The sequence below is a fragment of the Phallusia mammillata genome, chromosome 2, assembly GCF_965637545.1.
Source record: "Phallusia mammillata chromosome 2, kaPhaMamm4.hap1.1, whole genome shotgun sequence".
In the NCBI taxonomy this organism is placed as follows: Eukaryota; Metazoa; Chordata; class Ascidiacea; order Phlebobranchia; family Ascidiidae; genus Phallusia; species Phallusia mammillata.
The window spans coordinates 1,447,148-1,464,825 of NC_137253.1; the positions used below are offsets into that span (position 1 = coordinate 1,447,148).

Sequence of the window (17,678 nt, forward strand, 5' to 3'; positions counted from 1 at the left end):
GGTCCCCAATTGAACGGAGAAACGTGACTGATTAATTACGTAACTGTCAAAAGAATTTGTGTATTTAACCAGATTCTCTTCACATATCAACAAGTCAAATTATTCTGACAACCAAACCTCGTCTAAACTAATATCTACTGAAGGAAATTACTATTTGCAATAAAGTTTACACATATTTTTGAGTCCTCTGTACAAAAGTTTTCATATCACTTTCGCACTAAGGTCCAAAAGCTGCGACAAACTTAATGACAAATTTTGGAAACGCAAAACAGCTATTGGACTGTTTCTAAATTAGTCTCACCAGAAGTGACATGTTAAATGAAGATTGGTTCGACAACGCAACTGATACGTTTGAAACTCGACTTTCTCACAACATCTGAACAAAAGCTTCATTGCGTTTCTGCCCAGACAGCGGGTTGAAGCCACTAGATCGTGCGACGGAAGAATGTTTAGAGAAAAAACGTTTCACGCTTAGGCCCGATCCACACTGGTTAATTGCTCGCACGCACGATCGCTTGCTTGGCTTGGAATTGCGTCAGCATTGACCACATTGTCTACGTCATGCTTGGTTAACTGCTAACATGTTGTCAAGGCTAATATGAAATCCATCACTTGTAATTTCCCAACATGCCAAGGCAGAAATAAAATCAATACTTTGGTTACTTCATTTAGTAACTTTATGTAGTAGCTTTCTGCTAAACTTAATTCAATTTAGATGAAGTAATGCAACTTCACTAGACCATCTGAATAGCACTGGTTTGGGGCAAAACTCACGTCTTGGTCATTTTTTAGAATTGCTAGCAGTACTAGTTTTAGAAATAGTCGCAACAGAATAGTGTAAACAGTAATCACAAAAATGGACCTCAATAACATAGAATCAGAATTCGATAATAAAACATATGCCTTAGTAGTTTACCTGCCATTATCACAAAACCAAAAGATGCAAACAATAACTTCCCCCTCCAAGTATACATTCGTCTCATCTCATCCAGTTTGCGCAAAGCAGATTCAAAAATCTTGTTTTGTTCAACAACTTTTTGTTGTTTTGAATCTGGCAACTTTGTGTTGTTTGAAAAAAATCTTGTTTGTTGCAAGTTGAATCGTGAAGGAAAATTCATTTTGCCCGCCGAAATCACAAGAAAAACATGCTTTACTGATTGAAACATTGTGCAGAAATGTTTCTATTTGTAAAAAACTTTGCTTTAACAAAAAATACAGTTTGCAGTTACGTTAAAAATGAGTTTCCTAGAAAAGTTTGATGACAAAGTGCATGGACTTAAAAGTTTTAAAATTTGAAAATTGCCATCAAATTTAAAACTTTTTGATGAAAAATGAATGTTATTTCCGTTTTTTACAAGATTTTCGCTTTTTTGTTATTGCACTATATTTTACAAGTAATAATGCTTTTTTTCTTTTTACAAATCCGTTTCAGCAAAGTTTCACAAAAAATCAAGCATGTGGCTTTACAATCTTAAGGTTGAGGGTTCCAGTCCCATCCCAGTTCTTTATGCTTTTGCGAATTTGAGCTAAAAGATGTCAACGCCGAAAAATTAAAACACATGATTATTGTTTGGCTAAACAGGCTGGCGTCGGTTTAACAATCAATCATAGGAACCAAATTTTCCCAAGCTTTCATAAAATTCGCCAAATCATAAAAATTACTTCTAATACCAGGGGCGGCTCGTGCTAGGGTGCTGCGGAGCTGCAGCACCCCCTAGATATTTTTACTTAATACAAATACCATAATATTACAAATAACTTTCATTATTTTTATTTATTTATTCCTTAGCAATATATAATCAGCATAAGTTCCGCCCTAATCATCTTTTTTTTTCATTAAAACAATTTTTTTTTGGAAACACTAATGTATATCTATGCTGGAACTGCAGCTCCAGTTTTCTGACGTTTCGTGACGTTTCATGACGTTTTGCGGTTCTGCGCATGCGCACTTTGAAAAGCTACATGCTGGGCGAAATAGGAGCCAGGGTGCTGCGGCTCGCGCAGCTCCACCAATCACGTAGCGTGTGACCTGGGCACCCGGAAGTAGTTGTCTGTTCCGCGTTTATGGTGTGCCAAAGCAAATCACCTGAGTACCATCAGGTTTGGATTTTGGGTTCGACAATGAGTACAGTACGACAGTTATTCTTTTTTAATCATTTTTACCGTTTTTGATTGAAAGGTTAATCATGGCTTTTCGAGATTCTAATTCGGTGACTGTAGATTTCGCAGTTATCAAGTTATCAATAGGTGAGAAAGCAGAAAAACATGAGAAGTCAAAGAAGCATGTGGACAATGATGTTTCACTTTCACTTTTTGGAACTATAAATATTAAGGAAGAACTTAGTGAGGCGTATATAGACTTTCAATTATTGAACACAACAAAAAAGTGGAAAAAAATCGTGAAATTTTGTCCAAAATAATATACTGCATTTTGTTCTGTGGAAACTTTGAAACTCCCTTACGCGGACATGATGAAAACATGATTATTGATATAATGGACATGTACTGTTTGTCTAAACAGTAGCTGCTAAATTGCTTCACAGGTAGTGTTTCTTAAGAATGAACATTCTACAGACAAGATAGTAGTGACCACCAAGCACATCCTATTGTTGACAAAGAAATACTAGTTACTCAAATGAAAATGTTTCTGTAGATCTGATGTTCATGATTACTTTGAAAATAATCTAGATGATGTTTTGACAAGTGAAATTACTAGGATGAAAAATCCTATTTGCTGTTTCCATGAGTCCTTTGAAGGCAAAACAGTTTGGATGCAAACCTTTGTTAGCAACACCATTATTTCCAAAAGACTTGCACTTGCAGTGCTAGTACTACTAAATAGAAAAACAGTTTCTCAGTTGTCATTTGGAATCAAGGAAGAAGCTATCAATTATCATGCCCAAACTATAACTTTATGATTCATTTTGGTTGTAAAAAGGAAGAACAAGGTTTAATAATATGGTTTAAATTTAAGTGAGAGTTTTGTAAATTTTTAAGCTTGAACGAGTTTTGCACTTAAAAAAGCAATTATAAGCTATTTGCCAGCAAATAAAGCAGCAATTATAGCAGTTAAAAATCTGAAAGACAAATAATAGTCTGTATGGCTAGTTTTTTGTGTGACAATTATAATCTGTGAAGTGTCATATAATATGTTGAAAACGCTGACTGTGACCATAAGGTTACTTAAATGAAACATGACCATTTTTTTAAATGTTGTTGAACTGAAATACTTCGACCTTTTTCAAATCATTACTTTTTTTCTATATTCTGGTTGTGTTTTACCGTATTTACAACCGCTTAGTTTCGAGTCTGTGTCACGTGTTTTTTGTTCCACATTATTGCTGCATGCTATGGTGTTTAGGCTAAACAGTTTAGCCGTCGCTGTGCAAGTAAACAAAATACTCAAATGATGCCGTCTGCTATTTACATTCGTGTACATTATTGCGTAACAAAAATTACGTCACATTGGAGTTTCTAATTCAGATTTGTATTACTTATTTTTCTACACAAAACAATCGCTAGAAAACTATAAATGTAGGTTTTCTATATATTGCCAAGTTATATATGTTCAATAATGGCTAAAATTTTGAGCAGCACCCCCACAAATTTTAGGCACGAGCCGCCACTGTCTAATACAAATAATTATGAAGAAATTACAAAAATTGCTTTGCCCTTATACATTTCCCAAAATCCATAGAAAACACAAGTTGTCGCACGCCATAGAAAACACAAGTTGTGGGGATGAAAATGGGGCGAAATTTGCGCGAATTTTGCATTGCGCCTTATGGGGCCGATTTATAAAATGATTAATTTGGATACTTTTGCGGTGTTTGATTTTGCAATTTCTGCAAAATTTTGAATGTAAATATAACTACGCTCAACTGATAATGTTTAAATGGAACTGATGAACATGAAATAGAGTTTAAATCAGGTTTTAGCGGTTAAATTTTCCAGTAGATATACATGTAGCCTACTTAAGTCCCGAAAGATACAAAAGTTGTGATGTATATTCATCTAAAATTGGAATAAATAGTTTGACTATGTTCCTCCAAGGTCAGAAAAGTCATGACGTAATAGTGACGTCATCGTTCATTTACTGGATTTTGACGCTTTTAGCTTATACTGAATTTTGAAAGCTTTTGGCAGTACCTTTAAAGGTGTTGTACAATCTTTCCCTCTGTTTTTAATTTTTTTGAAAGATATATGACACTTTTTAGTGATAAAAATATTTATTGCATCAATTAAGGACTATATACCATGTTGAATATGTGTACTGTCATATGCAACACAACCACAAGAAAAAATGCAATATAAACAAATACAACTAACATTGATGCATGAAACAACCAATATCAACAAAATTGTTAAATCTACTTAAATCTATTCACCTGTACAGCATAAAAAGTATCGTGGGAAATTTTGCATCCACAGTGGCACTTTTTTCATTTATTTCAGTTTCAGCTGATACTTCCCACAATACATGTTGTGTGAGGATATCACAAAAAAATCCAAAAAAATTCATTAAGGGCATAAAATAACATGCAAGAATTGTTAGCAATTTTCAATATTGGTGATTCAATAAAATCAAAAAAGTCAAAACTTAAGAGACACACAGCACAGTATGACATGTTTTTTTAAAGCTTCATAAACTCAAACAGAGTAGTTACATGAAGTCCAATAGATCCTGTGTCAGCCTACTAAATGTCACAAAATTACTCTTAAATCAATGAATGTTATTTGCCTTTCCATCTTGTTATGCATTACTATTTTATGTCATTAATTGTGTCTGTTTTATTCAAAGTTGTTGCAAAATAAAACATTGGCATTTATGTTTTCCATTTTCTGAGTCTATATGCCTCTTGTTGGTATTGCAAGCCAGGAGCCATGCCAAACAGCAACTTCTTACATTGGTTTGGTGTGATGGGACACTAGATAATTCTTCTTCAGTAAAGATACTTTGAAATGAATGGCTTGTTCATTTAAAAGCCCAGCCATCCACCAGTTTCTTCATTATATTGGTATAATTTTATTTTAAGCTGCAAGTTTATATATACACACTTAGTTCATCTTATCATAGAACTTTTAAATGTATTGCAAATTTCATTTATATTTACTACATTTTATTATCACAATTACTTATCATAAAGATTACTTTCACACATTTGCTAGAAAACGATGCAGAAAAACATTTTTTGACAAACTAGTGCCAATAAAACTGCTTTCCTGCAAACAATGCGCGTTGCCTAGCAACCAATGACGTCATTTTTACGTCACGCAAAAAAATTTTTTGTTAGCAATACAATTTAGAAATAAAAAATATTTAGTCGTTAAGGCAGTTTATTGAAAAAAACACCAAAAACCCTATCCTTTGCGTTGTTAAAAGCGTGCAAAGTCGCCCCATTTCACGCTCCATGAATTCTCGTGCGACAACTTGTTTTTGATAGATAGACTTTGACATTTCCAGCTCTGATGCACGTTGCTTGCTGGGGATTTCCCGCAATGACAACTGTTAAACTACAAACTATAGAAAACATATCACATACCGGATGTAGTAACTAGTAAGGTACCCGGAGTTAAGTATTTTGCTTGGTGAACAAACACGTCGCGAGACAATTCCACTAAAACAATCACCAAGCCCAAAATAGCTGCGCAACGTTGAAACGTTATGGATTCCATAACATAATATGGAGCTAAACGCCCTGTAGCTACACAGTATTGTAAAGGCGTACAGACAACAGAGGTCTACACAAGTCGCAGTTTGAAAAAAAATGCCGGAGTTTGCGTTTATTAGATCAGCCGAAGCAGGAGTCGAACAGGAATTAAAAAACAAAACAGACTCTATACATCTCAGGTACCAATAAATAACTTGTTCCATAGTCAGTTACTGCAGCGTCCCATTGTCGTAAACAAACTTAAGTTTTTTTGATGACACAAAAGCTATGAGATAAAATTGACCACGTACTTCCAACTTTGGAGCCTGCAATTTCTTCCAGTACACGCGTTCTTTGCTCCGGTCGCGTTTTGTGTAACTGCCACACAGATTAATTGACATTTTTGACTTGATTAGTTTGTATTACCTGCTGTTTAGAGAAGTTTTTGGTCGGTGAGCTATAAAGTGTGGCGTTGATGATTTATGCTTTTTACCTGTTTGTATGAAATAGTCTGAATATTCAACGGATAACAAGCAATTCTATTGCCTTTTTTAATTATATCTGCGGGAGATTCCTTAAAGGAACAAAAGTGTTTCATAAAAGGAGAGTATTAGATAAACTTTAAGATAGGTTTAAAATACGAGATTTTCGAGTTTATCGAAGAGGGTTAAGTTGGGGTTCTTTGCATAGATACTACATCTATAGATACTAGGTCGCTGTTTTGTTTGTTGTAAATTAAAACTCGAAGATGATTCGTTTGCTTATATAGGCTTTGTCAGTTCAAGATTCAGCCCTTTTCCTGCAAATAAACGTAAATACATTTTTGGAATCAGATACGCGAAGTGTTATCAACATCTCAGCTGCTGTTTTACGAACCGGTGATCGGGTACGGTTCCCTCATCCGTTTTTTCTTGTTGGAATCTGCTTTATGAAAAGATGAAGGAAATGTTAAAAATGATACAGTACTTTTATGTGAAAGTGCGCAGCTAATAATTATTTGTTTTTACAGGCACTGAGAAATTCACAACTGAAGTTTTAAACCATTGCAAAAAATTAAACCTAAGTAATAAATCCCATGATTGATTATTGGAATTGTGATGTCAGCACAAGTACTATTGTGTTCTTGTGATGTCATAGACAAACTTAACTGCACACAATGTGCACTCATGCACTGTGAATTGAGGTAAGTCTTTTTCTTGGGTCGCTATCAAAGCATATTATGACACCACACTTTCACAGCATAATTTACTTCATAATTCTTCCCTGTCTACATTAAATATTATTTTTATTAGGAAAAGAGATAAGTTAATTTAAAGATGATTTCAACTTGAAAAGTCATAATTCGTGATTACAACCATCTGAAGGAGACATCTTGTTTGTGAGAAACCTTGTTGTGGGAAACAGAAGTAAGTTGTAATGGATGCCCTTGGATTATTATAATGTATATACTGACACATCAGTTTGTGAACAATAACGATGCTGTAGTGGCTGACATCCAAAAGCATTAGATTTAACATCATAAACTTCTAAAATTGCCTAATGCCATAAGTCATTAAACTGCCGCATATTTATGTGCGTCCTAAACCCGATGGTTGCTCGGGATTTCGTGTCGGGGATTGGGCCGTCACAAATTTCCTTTCTCTTCGTTATTGTAAAAATCATATTTCAGTCAGGCAACAGCGGTGTGCCTGCCAATGTGATTAAGTGTCCTCTGTTAATTTGGTACCACGTGTTTTGCGCTATATAAGCTTTTGCATTTTTGTTTAATAAAACACACTGAATTTGCACTGGACACTGTAAACACACTGGCCTCAGTCTACAATCTTGACTGGCCATGTTCTCAACCTTAACGGCTGCCCCCAACAATGTAAATGTGTGTTTGTATGAGATTAGTTTGCTGTTTTACTTTACACCAGAAATTATTCAGATTCAGTTTTAAAAATTTTCTGTTGTAGCGACCTCACTATCGTGTTCGCTTATGCGCATCGAAGCGTGCTATTTGCCTTTTTCTTTTAATCGCCATTGCCTCTTTATAAACGCCGATTTCGCGTAGCTCTACCTCTTACACGTTTCTAACATGACTCGGACATGGCGCCGCTGCTCAATAAAGCTTCGACCGCTTCACTGGTGACCCCGAGACTCTCAAACGGACTTTGAAGGTCATGGAACACGCTGTCTGTCTCAAGCTTCCCACGTGTCTTGCTTCAAGTACGAGCTCAGTTCCAGATTGTGGCAGATAAAAACTGAGTTTCTTAACGTCGACTCAACGTTGGAACTACATCTCAGCACACTGGAACACGCTACAGCAGTGTTACTAATTTTCTTGTTGGAATGGCCTCTGCAACAGATGCGTATCAAGTACAACGCCGACTTCAAGCACTCGCAATTTCCTGGCACACCAAGCAGCGCGACACATGCACGTGCCTCTGGACATTTGATTTGTTTGAATGGCAGCCTGCAACAGTTGAGTACAAAGCACATGCACAACGCTTGCTTCAATCGATTGCTCTACCCGACACAACCGTGCAGCGCGACTCCTGCACTTGCCTCGGGATATTTGATTTGTTTTGCCCGATGAAGACCCGACTGATCTTCATTAATTGGCCCGAAAAAGCAACCGTGTTGTGGCCATTTCTTGTACCTCAAGCTTGCTCAAGAGCACCGCTTTGCTCTGCTACTCTACGTCATTCCGCAGTGCCCCAGCAAACACGCGCAGCGCGCCTCCCGAACCAGCCTTCCGAACACACCACTTTGGGCAATAAAAACCAACTCGGTTTTTGGATGAAATCCTCGCTCCGCCCTCAAACCGTCTGTCATCTGTCCTCCACGAACACTGTTCCCGCGGCACATGCCTGAGGATAATTCATTAGATTTTCGGCTGATGAAGTACCGACTGTTCTTCGTTGGCTCAAAGGGCAGCTGAAATTTCTCTTCGTGCGACGTTATCTTACCCACTGGCCATCGCAACACAAGCCCGCTTCTGGAGGGGGGTCCTGTAGCGACCTCACTATCGCGTTCGTTTATGCGCATCGAAGCGTGCTATTTGCCTTTTTCTTTTAATCGCAATTGCCTCTTTATAAACGCCGATTTCGCGTTGCTCTTCCTCTTACACGTTTCTAACATGACTCGGACATGGCGCCGCTGCTCAATAAAGCTTCGACCGCTTCAAAAGCTTATTTTAACTCAAACTTTCATTAGTCATAAAATGTTGTTATGTGAAACAATAATTGTGTGAATGCGCGTTGTTACGTTATATGATTGTGACAGTATAGTGTAGGCTACTATTTAATTTGAAGCTTGGTTCGCGCTGGTGCCAATCTGATTGGCTGTTGCTTCCCACGTACATTTAATGTGCGGCTTGGTACGCAGCAAACATTATCACTATGTACAATGGATTTTACACTTTTCAAATTTTTGCTGGAAGAATATTGCGGCTTTAAAATCCACTGCAACTTGACGAATTATAATATCACGTGCACTGCACAGCTTTTATGCATTGATATTGCGTGTAGATAACGATGGCAATCAATTTAAATCAAATCAATTAAAAAAAAATTTAAATAAAATGGATATCAAACCGGTTTAAAAACCGCAAATCGGTTAGGGCCGGATATTTTGCCCAAACCAGAACGAAACCCGAATCGGAAATATACTGTTTTAAAACCGTGAACCGAACTTGAACCCCTTACGACCTGTGGGCCGTCTAAACTTTTTCTGGGGTCGCTTTAAATTTAATTTTTTAATTTGGCGTCCAAATTTATTACCCAAAAAATGATGGGTTTTATTCTAGTTCGCAGCCTTTGCTATTGTTTTGCAGTACAGCTTAGTACCTCGTGTCACAATCTAATCATTATGATGCAATAATGCATATAAAACACAAGTTGTCCAACCCATTGTTACGCGATAGAGCCCAATGAAAGACATATTGTGTCCAAAAATAATACAGCGGGTTGAGGAAATAAAACATCATTTTACTGATTTCTGCCAACCGGTGAGCTTTAACGTGAATTAGGTTGGCCAAATTAAATAAAACTTGTGGGTTCTATCATGTGAGCGTAATACTGCCCGATGAATGCTAATATTTGAAGTCTACTTAAAAATTAGGCGGGTATATTTACATGAAAATAGTTTCAGTTTCGGCATTACATAATTTTTTTCACTATTGGAAAAAATGGGGTTGCATGTAAAAGATTTAATTTTTTTTAAATTGGGGTCGCCTTTGAAAAAGGTTGAAGACCACTGCCTTAAAGCAACAATAAGCAGTTCGACTCCGAAAATTAAATCCAAAACTCATTCCATTATGGGGCGCCGTTGTCGAATAAATTAAGTTGCTGCAAGTTAGCTAACATCAGTGGCAGGATTCAATTTTTTTGTCAGCCGGTTTTATCACAAAAGTAATATTTTCCAGCCGGTTCCGTTACAAAAAGTCCATTGACAGTAATCAGTAATGCTAACCGGTTCGCTGATCTCATAAAATTTAGTGAGACGGTTCTATTGCGTTGCAAGATAGCTAAGTTGCCGCAAGTTAGCTATCTTGCAAGGTTTTTATTTGTTTTCAAAACGGCCTTAAGGTGCGACAAATTAATTTATTCGACAACGGCGCCTAATATTCCATCAACCAATTCCGTGGTTTAACAGTTCCCTCATCCGATATTTGTAACTTGCAGGTAAAGAATTTTCGTCGTGAGAAATTGTTTGTTCGAAGCGTCTGACTCAAATACATACAATTTAAACCGAACAATGCCAAAAAGTCGTGGAATTGTTGATATTTGCAGGTAAAACTTTATATTTAAAGTTTAAACTCTCGTTTAAGGATAATTGATTGGTTGAATCGATGGTGATGTCACAAATATTTGTGTGGTATTGTGATGTCATAAACAAAATGCATACAACATGCGTTGCGTATATAAGTAAAATTAATGTGTTTGTTTCCTTAGTGTGACACCAAACATCCCTTACATGATTTATTTTAAAAACAGTTATTTCATCACGTTATTTTTTAACCAGGAAATAAATAAATTGAAGTTAAACCAAACTGGAGAACCCAACAATTCATGATTACAACCAGCTGAATGAGAAAGCTGCAAAACTATCTACTGCGATCAATACAGAAATTTTTGACACTTTGTTATAAGAAACAGAAGTAAGTTGTAATGGATTCCTATGTATTATTGTGCTGTATATATATTAACACATAGGTTTGTGAACAATAGCCATGTACAGAAGCAAGTAAACCTTTGTTTGTGACAAAAACTTCCACAATTAGATTTGCTTAGTTCCTTTACATCAGAAAATGTGAAAAACACACAAATTACTCGCTTAAACTGGGATAATCATTACACAGGGGTTTTTGTTCATCATAAATACTTAATAGTTAGAAAAGCCAAGTCCATGATCTTTTTTGGTGCATCTAAAATATACAGGTTTGCTTGGATTACTTGGTGCATTATTACCACCGGGTGCCTGTTTGTTTCACTTGCTGCACCTTCATATAAATCAGTGGTTCTCAAACTTTTTCAAAGCGGAAAAGTTTTTCTTGAAACAAGTGAAAGAACTTTCCAGAAGCAATTTGATAAAACCAGGTTTGTTGTGTTTATTCTTGTGATATAAGAAACATGATTTAATTTGGAACACTATATATGGATCTGTTATTATGATGATGTAACACACTATTTAATTTCCATTCCTGTTTTTAACTTGAATGATAAAACATGAGGTAATGTTTTCTAAGGAAAAGTGTGACAACAGTATTTGTTAAAACTACCAAATAATTTGTGTTCGAAGTATTGGCTGCTTATTTTATCTTCCAGGAATATTATTAACAGTTCGGAATCAACATAAACTTATCACAATGAACGTTTGTTCTTTTGCATAATCACATGCATTTGGAAGATTGTAATTGCAAACTTACATTTGCAGGGTCCATGAAGAAATTGGTGATAAATGTGATTATATCCGAGCATCTGACAATTATCAAGAGTTGCAGTTTACTTGTGGAAACTTGTTGGTTTGAAAATATACAGATGGTTGTTTTTGGTCGGTGCAACTTTACAAGGTTTGTTGTTTCTTGATATTCAACTTTTTCTGATCAAATATACAATTTAAAATCCAAAACATGTAAAATATGTCTAAATCAGTTTCAAAACATTTGTTCCTCAATAAACTTAATTTTCTGTGACTTACACCTCATTTATGTTTCAAGGTTTTAAAATTTGGTAAACCTAAACTTTCTTGCTGCAAAAAGATTTTATGTGAAAACTGGTGTTTTGTGACAAATATCCTGAAAAGCTTGTGAAAACAAAAAAAATTGAAATTTCATCAACATTTTAAGCATTAAGTTTTATTTTACATTTGTACAAACAATTGTCAACAAAATACAGAGATTGTGCACAAAGTCAAGAAAACCAAACATAAAGTTTATTTACAATGAAAATGTGAATTTGTTTCACAATAATTTTGTCACTAACAAAAACTTTTTGTTTTGCAGCAAACTTAATCACTTGTTCAACTTTGCTTTGCATATTTGCAAACCCCTCTCACTTGTTGCAATATATTCTCCTCGTTGTTCCTCAGTTAAATCCCCCGCTGTTTTGTAAACTTCGATTGCTTTTGTGTAATATTCGATTGCTTCTTTGAATCGTGAAGTTACACCACAAACACCACCAAGATTTCTCAACAAGTAACCGTAGATTTGATACTTTGAACTTTCATTCCCGAATTTTGTTTCCATAAGTTCAAGTCCAAGTTTAATGGTTGTTTCCCTTGATGCCAAATCCCCGATGTGACCTTGACACCACTCAATGTTACACAAACACCGAACTTCCACTTCACAACGAATTTCTTCGTTTATTTGAAGGTCGCGGATTTGCTGAGTCATGTCACACATCAGTAGAATCACGTGATCGCGTACGATTTCAATGTTTCTTAACTTCGAAAATAAATCAGAAGAATTTTCCATCAAAAGTTCGATTGTTTGTCGAATTCCCCCCGCACAACCCACTACACTTCTCGCTACAGCGGAGTCGGGATTTTTCTTCACATAGAAATCTGCGGAAATGCTGGAAAACAAAATGGCTTCCAAATATTTTCCTTCATTTCGACGTTTTGTGGCTTCGGCTTTCAAGTCTTCTGCAGTGACCCCCAGTTGACCTTCAAATAACCTTGAAAGTTGTTGTTTTGTCGTTTTTGCTTCGTCATACTTTTTCGTGTTTAATAAATAAACATATTTTTGTACGAGTTGATTGAAGTCGTCACGTTCATCTAAAAATAAATCAAAGCGTTGTTTTAACAAAAATAAACAAAAATAATGAAGTTTCGAACTAAAAATAAAAAAAGTCCAAAAAAAATTGTAAATTCCGATAGGTGGCGTAAAGTGCTAAATTATTAGATTAGGTGTCAAACAGGGGTGGGGTTAGTTAGAGGCTGAAGTTAGTTTTTAAATCAGTTTTTTACAAGATCTTATCCCAAACCAAACAGCTTTAATTAACCGTTAGAATCTTTACAGTTATTTATTTAAGACAATTTTGTTATTATTATTTTCTGGTATTTTTTTTCTGAAATTGAACTGCAAAAACTTGATGTTATTCTTGTCCAAAATTTTGTTGCGTCACAATGCTATTATTATTATAGTTAAAAGGAACAATTTGATGTAAAAGTAGTAACTGCTTTCTCATATATTGACAATTTAAACACATTACATTACATCTTATAATGATTATCCACACACATCAGGGGTGTCCAAAGTGCGGCCGCGGGCCAAATGCGGCCCCCGGCGGCAGTACGTGCCCCGCGGGTGTTTTTTTCATGGAACTATATTTACTGGTAAAAAAGGAAGTGTACGTGATGACGCAACAAAATCCCACAATTTCCTTAAATCTCGTATAATTGGGTTATAAATCTAAAAAACGTTGGCCCGCGGGCGTCGACACCTTAACTCCGGTTCGGGCTTTTAGAAATTGTAACTATAGTTACAATAGCGGTAGCGGTTTGGGTTTAAAAAAAAAATAAGGCAGAATACAAAGTTTGTACAAACATAAAACCGTCTAAACATACAAACGGAGTAATATTGGACGCCGTCTAAACATACAACGGAGTAATATTTTAATCGGCTTTTCTAGACCTTGGAAGTTTTTGTGTGGGTCAAACTTTTTGCGAATCCTAGTTTGGTTCACAATAATATTTGTTGCTGATTGTGATACAGATATATAGGCTTGCAGAGGAGTTGAACTGCAATAATTCTTAGTTATTGTAATTAATATCATCGCAAACTTGTACATGGATATAAAATGGCAATGTATTAAGATAAAGAGCACTGTGCACAAATACTGTTGGATATTTTTACTTTTTAATTCAGACTGTTTTAAGTGCGCTAGAATCGGATTTTATACTTTGCAAATGGTCTCATTGCAAAATAGCACAGTAACTCCACGGGATCTCATTTCCCAAATATATATTTGTGAGTCTTCGCATGGATGATTAGACCTTGTAGGAGCGCGTATGGACCGATTGACGCAGCGCCCGCAATTAAAGGATAACGACTTCAAGAGCTTGCGACAATTTTGTGCACAAACTGCGGAAAGTTACAAGTTGTTTAGTCAGTGGGACTGTAAATACACACTTGATCTGCCTCAAAATGTTGAGGCCGTTGTGCAGCGCTTGCCGCATAGAGCAATTAGACGATTCATCACGAAATCGTCTAAACTTCGTTTACGAAAACAACCAGTGACCTTTCAAGCGTTGTTGGATCTTTAATAAGGTTGATAAGGTTTATTTACAATGAGGAACGTAAGTTAAAGGGCCAAGTTACCAACAAAGGCAAGTTTCCGGGTTGCGTCTCAGCTACATACTTAGCAGTGTAAGGTGAAGACTCGTTTGTGAATCACGATCTCCAGGGAAGGACCCTTACATGCCCCCAATGTGGGTCGTTATATTTTTTGTTGAAATGTGAGGCCATTAAGCGCCAAACGGTAAAGGAACGTTGTGCACTTGCGGCTTAACAAACTGTGTTTTAATTGTTTTCGTCCCGAGCATTGTGCGGTTATGTGTGCCGTGTAGGCTGAAAATGCACCACATGCTACTGTATTGGGCGCACCCATTTATCCCGGCAATCTTCATGAGCTTCATCGGAAATTGACGGATCCGGCTGTTCAGGAATATCCGCTGCTACTCTGCGAACTCACTCTGTGCGACTAAAGGTCGTGCCAGTCACAGTCTTGGATAAGAATCGTAAACCCTATTTCACGCATGCCTTTCTCGACGACGGGTCAGGCATGTCATTGTGCTCTGCAGCATTGGCAAAGAAACTGGGGCTAAGCGGTGTGGAAGACAACTTGACAATTACTACCGTATACGGAACACAGACACTGGGCAGTCGCAAAGTTTCGCCATCCGTTCAAGACTTGCAAACATTTGTGCAAAACCGCACTTCGTTTTTCATGTACATGTTAGTTACGATTTTACACCTGAAAACGGATCAGTGTAAAAATGTGCAAGCTTTTTTGAATAAAGGTCTACGCTGTTTTTAGTCGAACTTAAAAGGTTTGTTGTAAAATGCCAGAAATGTCGACCAAGGCTTTGTAGCAAATTTGGCTGAGCCCCCTCTGCTTATTTCACTGTGTGGTGCAAGACTGTTTGGTCTTGTAAGATAGGATGTTTTGATGCTGACAAAGTGAATGATTTCTTTGCGTCCACTGCACGACGGTTAGGCGTGTGTATAACAGCAAATAGATTGATTTACAACGTTAGAGTGTTAAGATATCTTTTCCGAACCACAAACACAAGTATTACCTGCGCCTTTACTTAAAGTTGGATTTTGTTCCGTTTTGAATCCAAACAACTTTCGAAGGCTTCGCTTAGCTTTGCGCAAAGTTGAGGTCTCACCTACATAACAAAAGTATTTGTATGATTCTCACGAGTTCATTTGTGATTGGTTTACCTGCAGGTTGCTGTGGTGACTTGCTGGAATGGGGAATTTCTTTGACAAGGGTTCTTGCAGGTCTTGTTTGGTCTGGACGCAACAAAACAACTTTAAAAACGTTTTTGTTCAACTTTAGAAACTTTTCTTACCAAGGTGCTGCGATCTGCTACTGGTGGGAATTTCCCCTTGTTGAGAAGGAGGTAATACTTGCTCTTGAGCGCCCCCTGTTGGTTGACGCGCATGTTGCTGTGGTGATTTGCTGGAATGGGAACTTTCCTCTGTAGATTCGTTGGAGCGTTGAAATCCGATACTTGCAGGATTGCTGGAATCTAAACACAAAGATGACCTTAGAATGCTTAAAACATGTTGGTGTTTATATTTCGCTAGTTGGCGCAAACACAGTCGATTAGGTTTTCAATTTCTTATACCCGGGTGCTGAGATTGGGGGGTTTCCCTTGAAACTTCCACAGTTGATGTTTTCGGTTGTGTGATTTCTATGGATGTATTGGCCTCCTTATTCTCTGTTCCTTCGGTGGAATCTAAAAATGTAACACAAGGTTATCGGTCACAATGCAACTATCAGCATTATGTGGATATCTATACAGGTTCAAACAAGTCTGTGTATCTCATACCCGGCTGCTGTGACCTGCTACTGGTGGGAATCTCCCCTTGTTGAGAAGAACCGTGCTCTTGTGTGCCCTCTGCTGAATGTTTGGTAGGTTGTTCCACTGTGCGGTTAGATGTAGTAGACGGTACTGGAAAGTAAAACATTTTGTTTTTAAAGAATACTTTTGTTTGTGGTGTTTAATATGAAGGTTTACCTTCAAAACGTCCAGTCCTTGGTGAGAAATAATGAAGCGGGACGCGTTGACTTTCGTTGGTGGATGGTTGGTTGACAACCATTTCCCTGGCAACACTTTCTACTTGAGAAAGTAGGTTTTCGGGGTTTTGCCTTTCCAACAGAATTTTCAACTCTTCACTTATCTCAATCATTGTGGGTCGTTTTGTGGGATCTTGATCCCAGCATCGCTTCATCAGTAGTTGGAGTTGCTCTGCGATTTCTCTGTCTTCACCGACCAAAGTTTGTATCCAATCCTGTATTTCCTGACAATCTGGTCGTTTTCCGTTCTCGATTAGTTGTAACAGCTTCCTTCGTTGTTCGCCTTCCAGACGTGGATAAGGAGCTTCACGAGCAAGAGCCGAGAAAGTTATCATTCCGAAGGAATATACGTCATGTTTCGTCTTAGGTTTGGTGGCTGGATCCCTCAGTTTTTCAGGAGCGGTGTAGTAGGGAGTGTATTGTGGCCTTTCTTTCTTGGTTCGTGCCAAAGGATTCACAGTTGCCAAAGTACTGTGTGTTGCCAGTTCGGCGGAGCCAAAGTCGCCAACCTTGCATTGAAGCTCTTCAGTCAGCATAATGTTTCCAGGTTTTAAGTCCTGGTGAATTAAGCGTTTGTCGGGCAAGTTGTGGCAGAAAGCCAATGCTGATGCTATTTCGTGTAAAATGCGAACGCGCATAGCAAGGCCCAGTTCTTTGGATGTATCCATTAGTAAAGTTTCCAAATCTCCACCTTTGCAGTATTCCATCACAATTCCCATTGCAAAAGACCATTGGACGTAGCCAAAAATTCGAACGACATTTTTATGATCTGCTTTCAGCAAGTGTTCCATTTCTTCTTGAAACCTTAAGAATATTTCGATAAATATAGCTATTGTAGTTTTGTATGTGACAAATCCCACATTTTCACAACCAGTGACTTTTTGTGCGTTGCACCAGCGACTTTAAATATTTTGATGGCAACTTCTTTCTTTAACCCATTGTGGTATCCAAATATAACATCCCCGAAACCTCCTGAACCGGCCTCAAACTTGTCAAGGTCACACGTGATGTCACTACAGTCCAATTTTCGTAGCTTTGCGGAAACAAAACAAATTACAAACCTTCAGTATGTTTTTCTTTACAAACAGTTGTAAATATATGCTTGCCAGCCCTGAAGGTGTTTAGCCAACGATCCCTTATAGGTTTGTTATAGTTGAATAATTCTCTGCATTATTACAATGTTCGCAAAATGCTAGTAACACAACTAAAGTTATAAATTATCACAGTTTTA

At 37.1% G+C, this 17,678-nt stretch overlaps 2 protein-coding genes across 3 annotated transcripts in view; one reads left to right on the forward strand and one right to left on the reverse strand.

Moving 5' to 3' along the window:
- The window catches only part of LOC145212503 (uncharacterized), a 130,574-nt gene that overhangs the window by 46,926 nt on the left and 65,970 nt on the right, over positions 1–17,678 (forward strand). The gene's annotated exons all lie outside the window — the stretch shown is intronic.
- LOC145214385 (uncharacterized) lies at positions 12,029–16,802 on the reverse strand. The gene is made up of 7 exons (XM_080082896.1): positions 16,389–16,802; positions 16,200–16,322; positions 15,996–16,106; positions 15,738–15,896; positions 15,586–15,657; positions 15,438–15,530; positions 12,029–12,911 (listed from the first exon to the last, which is right to left on the reverse strand). Exons 1-7 carry the CDS (start codon positions 16,780–16,782, stop codon positions 12,148–12,150), a joined length of 1,716 nt encoding a protein of 571 aa, XP_079939022.1. The 5' UTR covers positions 16,783–16,802; the 3' UTR covers positions 12,029–12,147.

Bases quoted from the DNA above. Each gene is read 5' to 3' on its own strand.
- LOC145214385 (XM_080082896.1), bottom strand. From the start codon at position 16,782: ATGATAACTTTCTCGGCTCTTGCTCGTGAAGCTCCTTATCCACGTCTG. The intron at 16,107-16,199 runs GTATGAGATACA...TTACATTTTTAG, and splicing joins TAGCAGGTCACAGCAGCCGG to ATTCCACCGAAGGAACAGAG. The intron at 15,658-15,737 runs GTAGCAGATCGC...TGTTGCGTCCAG, and splicing joins ACAAGGGGAAATTCCCACCA to ACCAAACAAGACCTGCAAGA.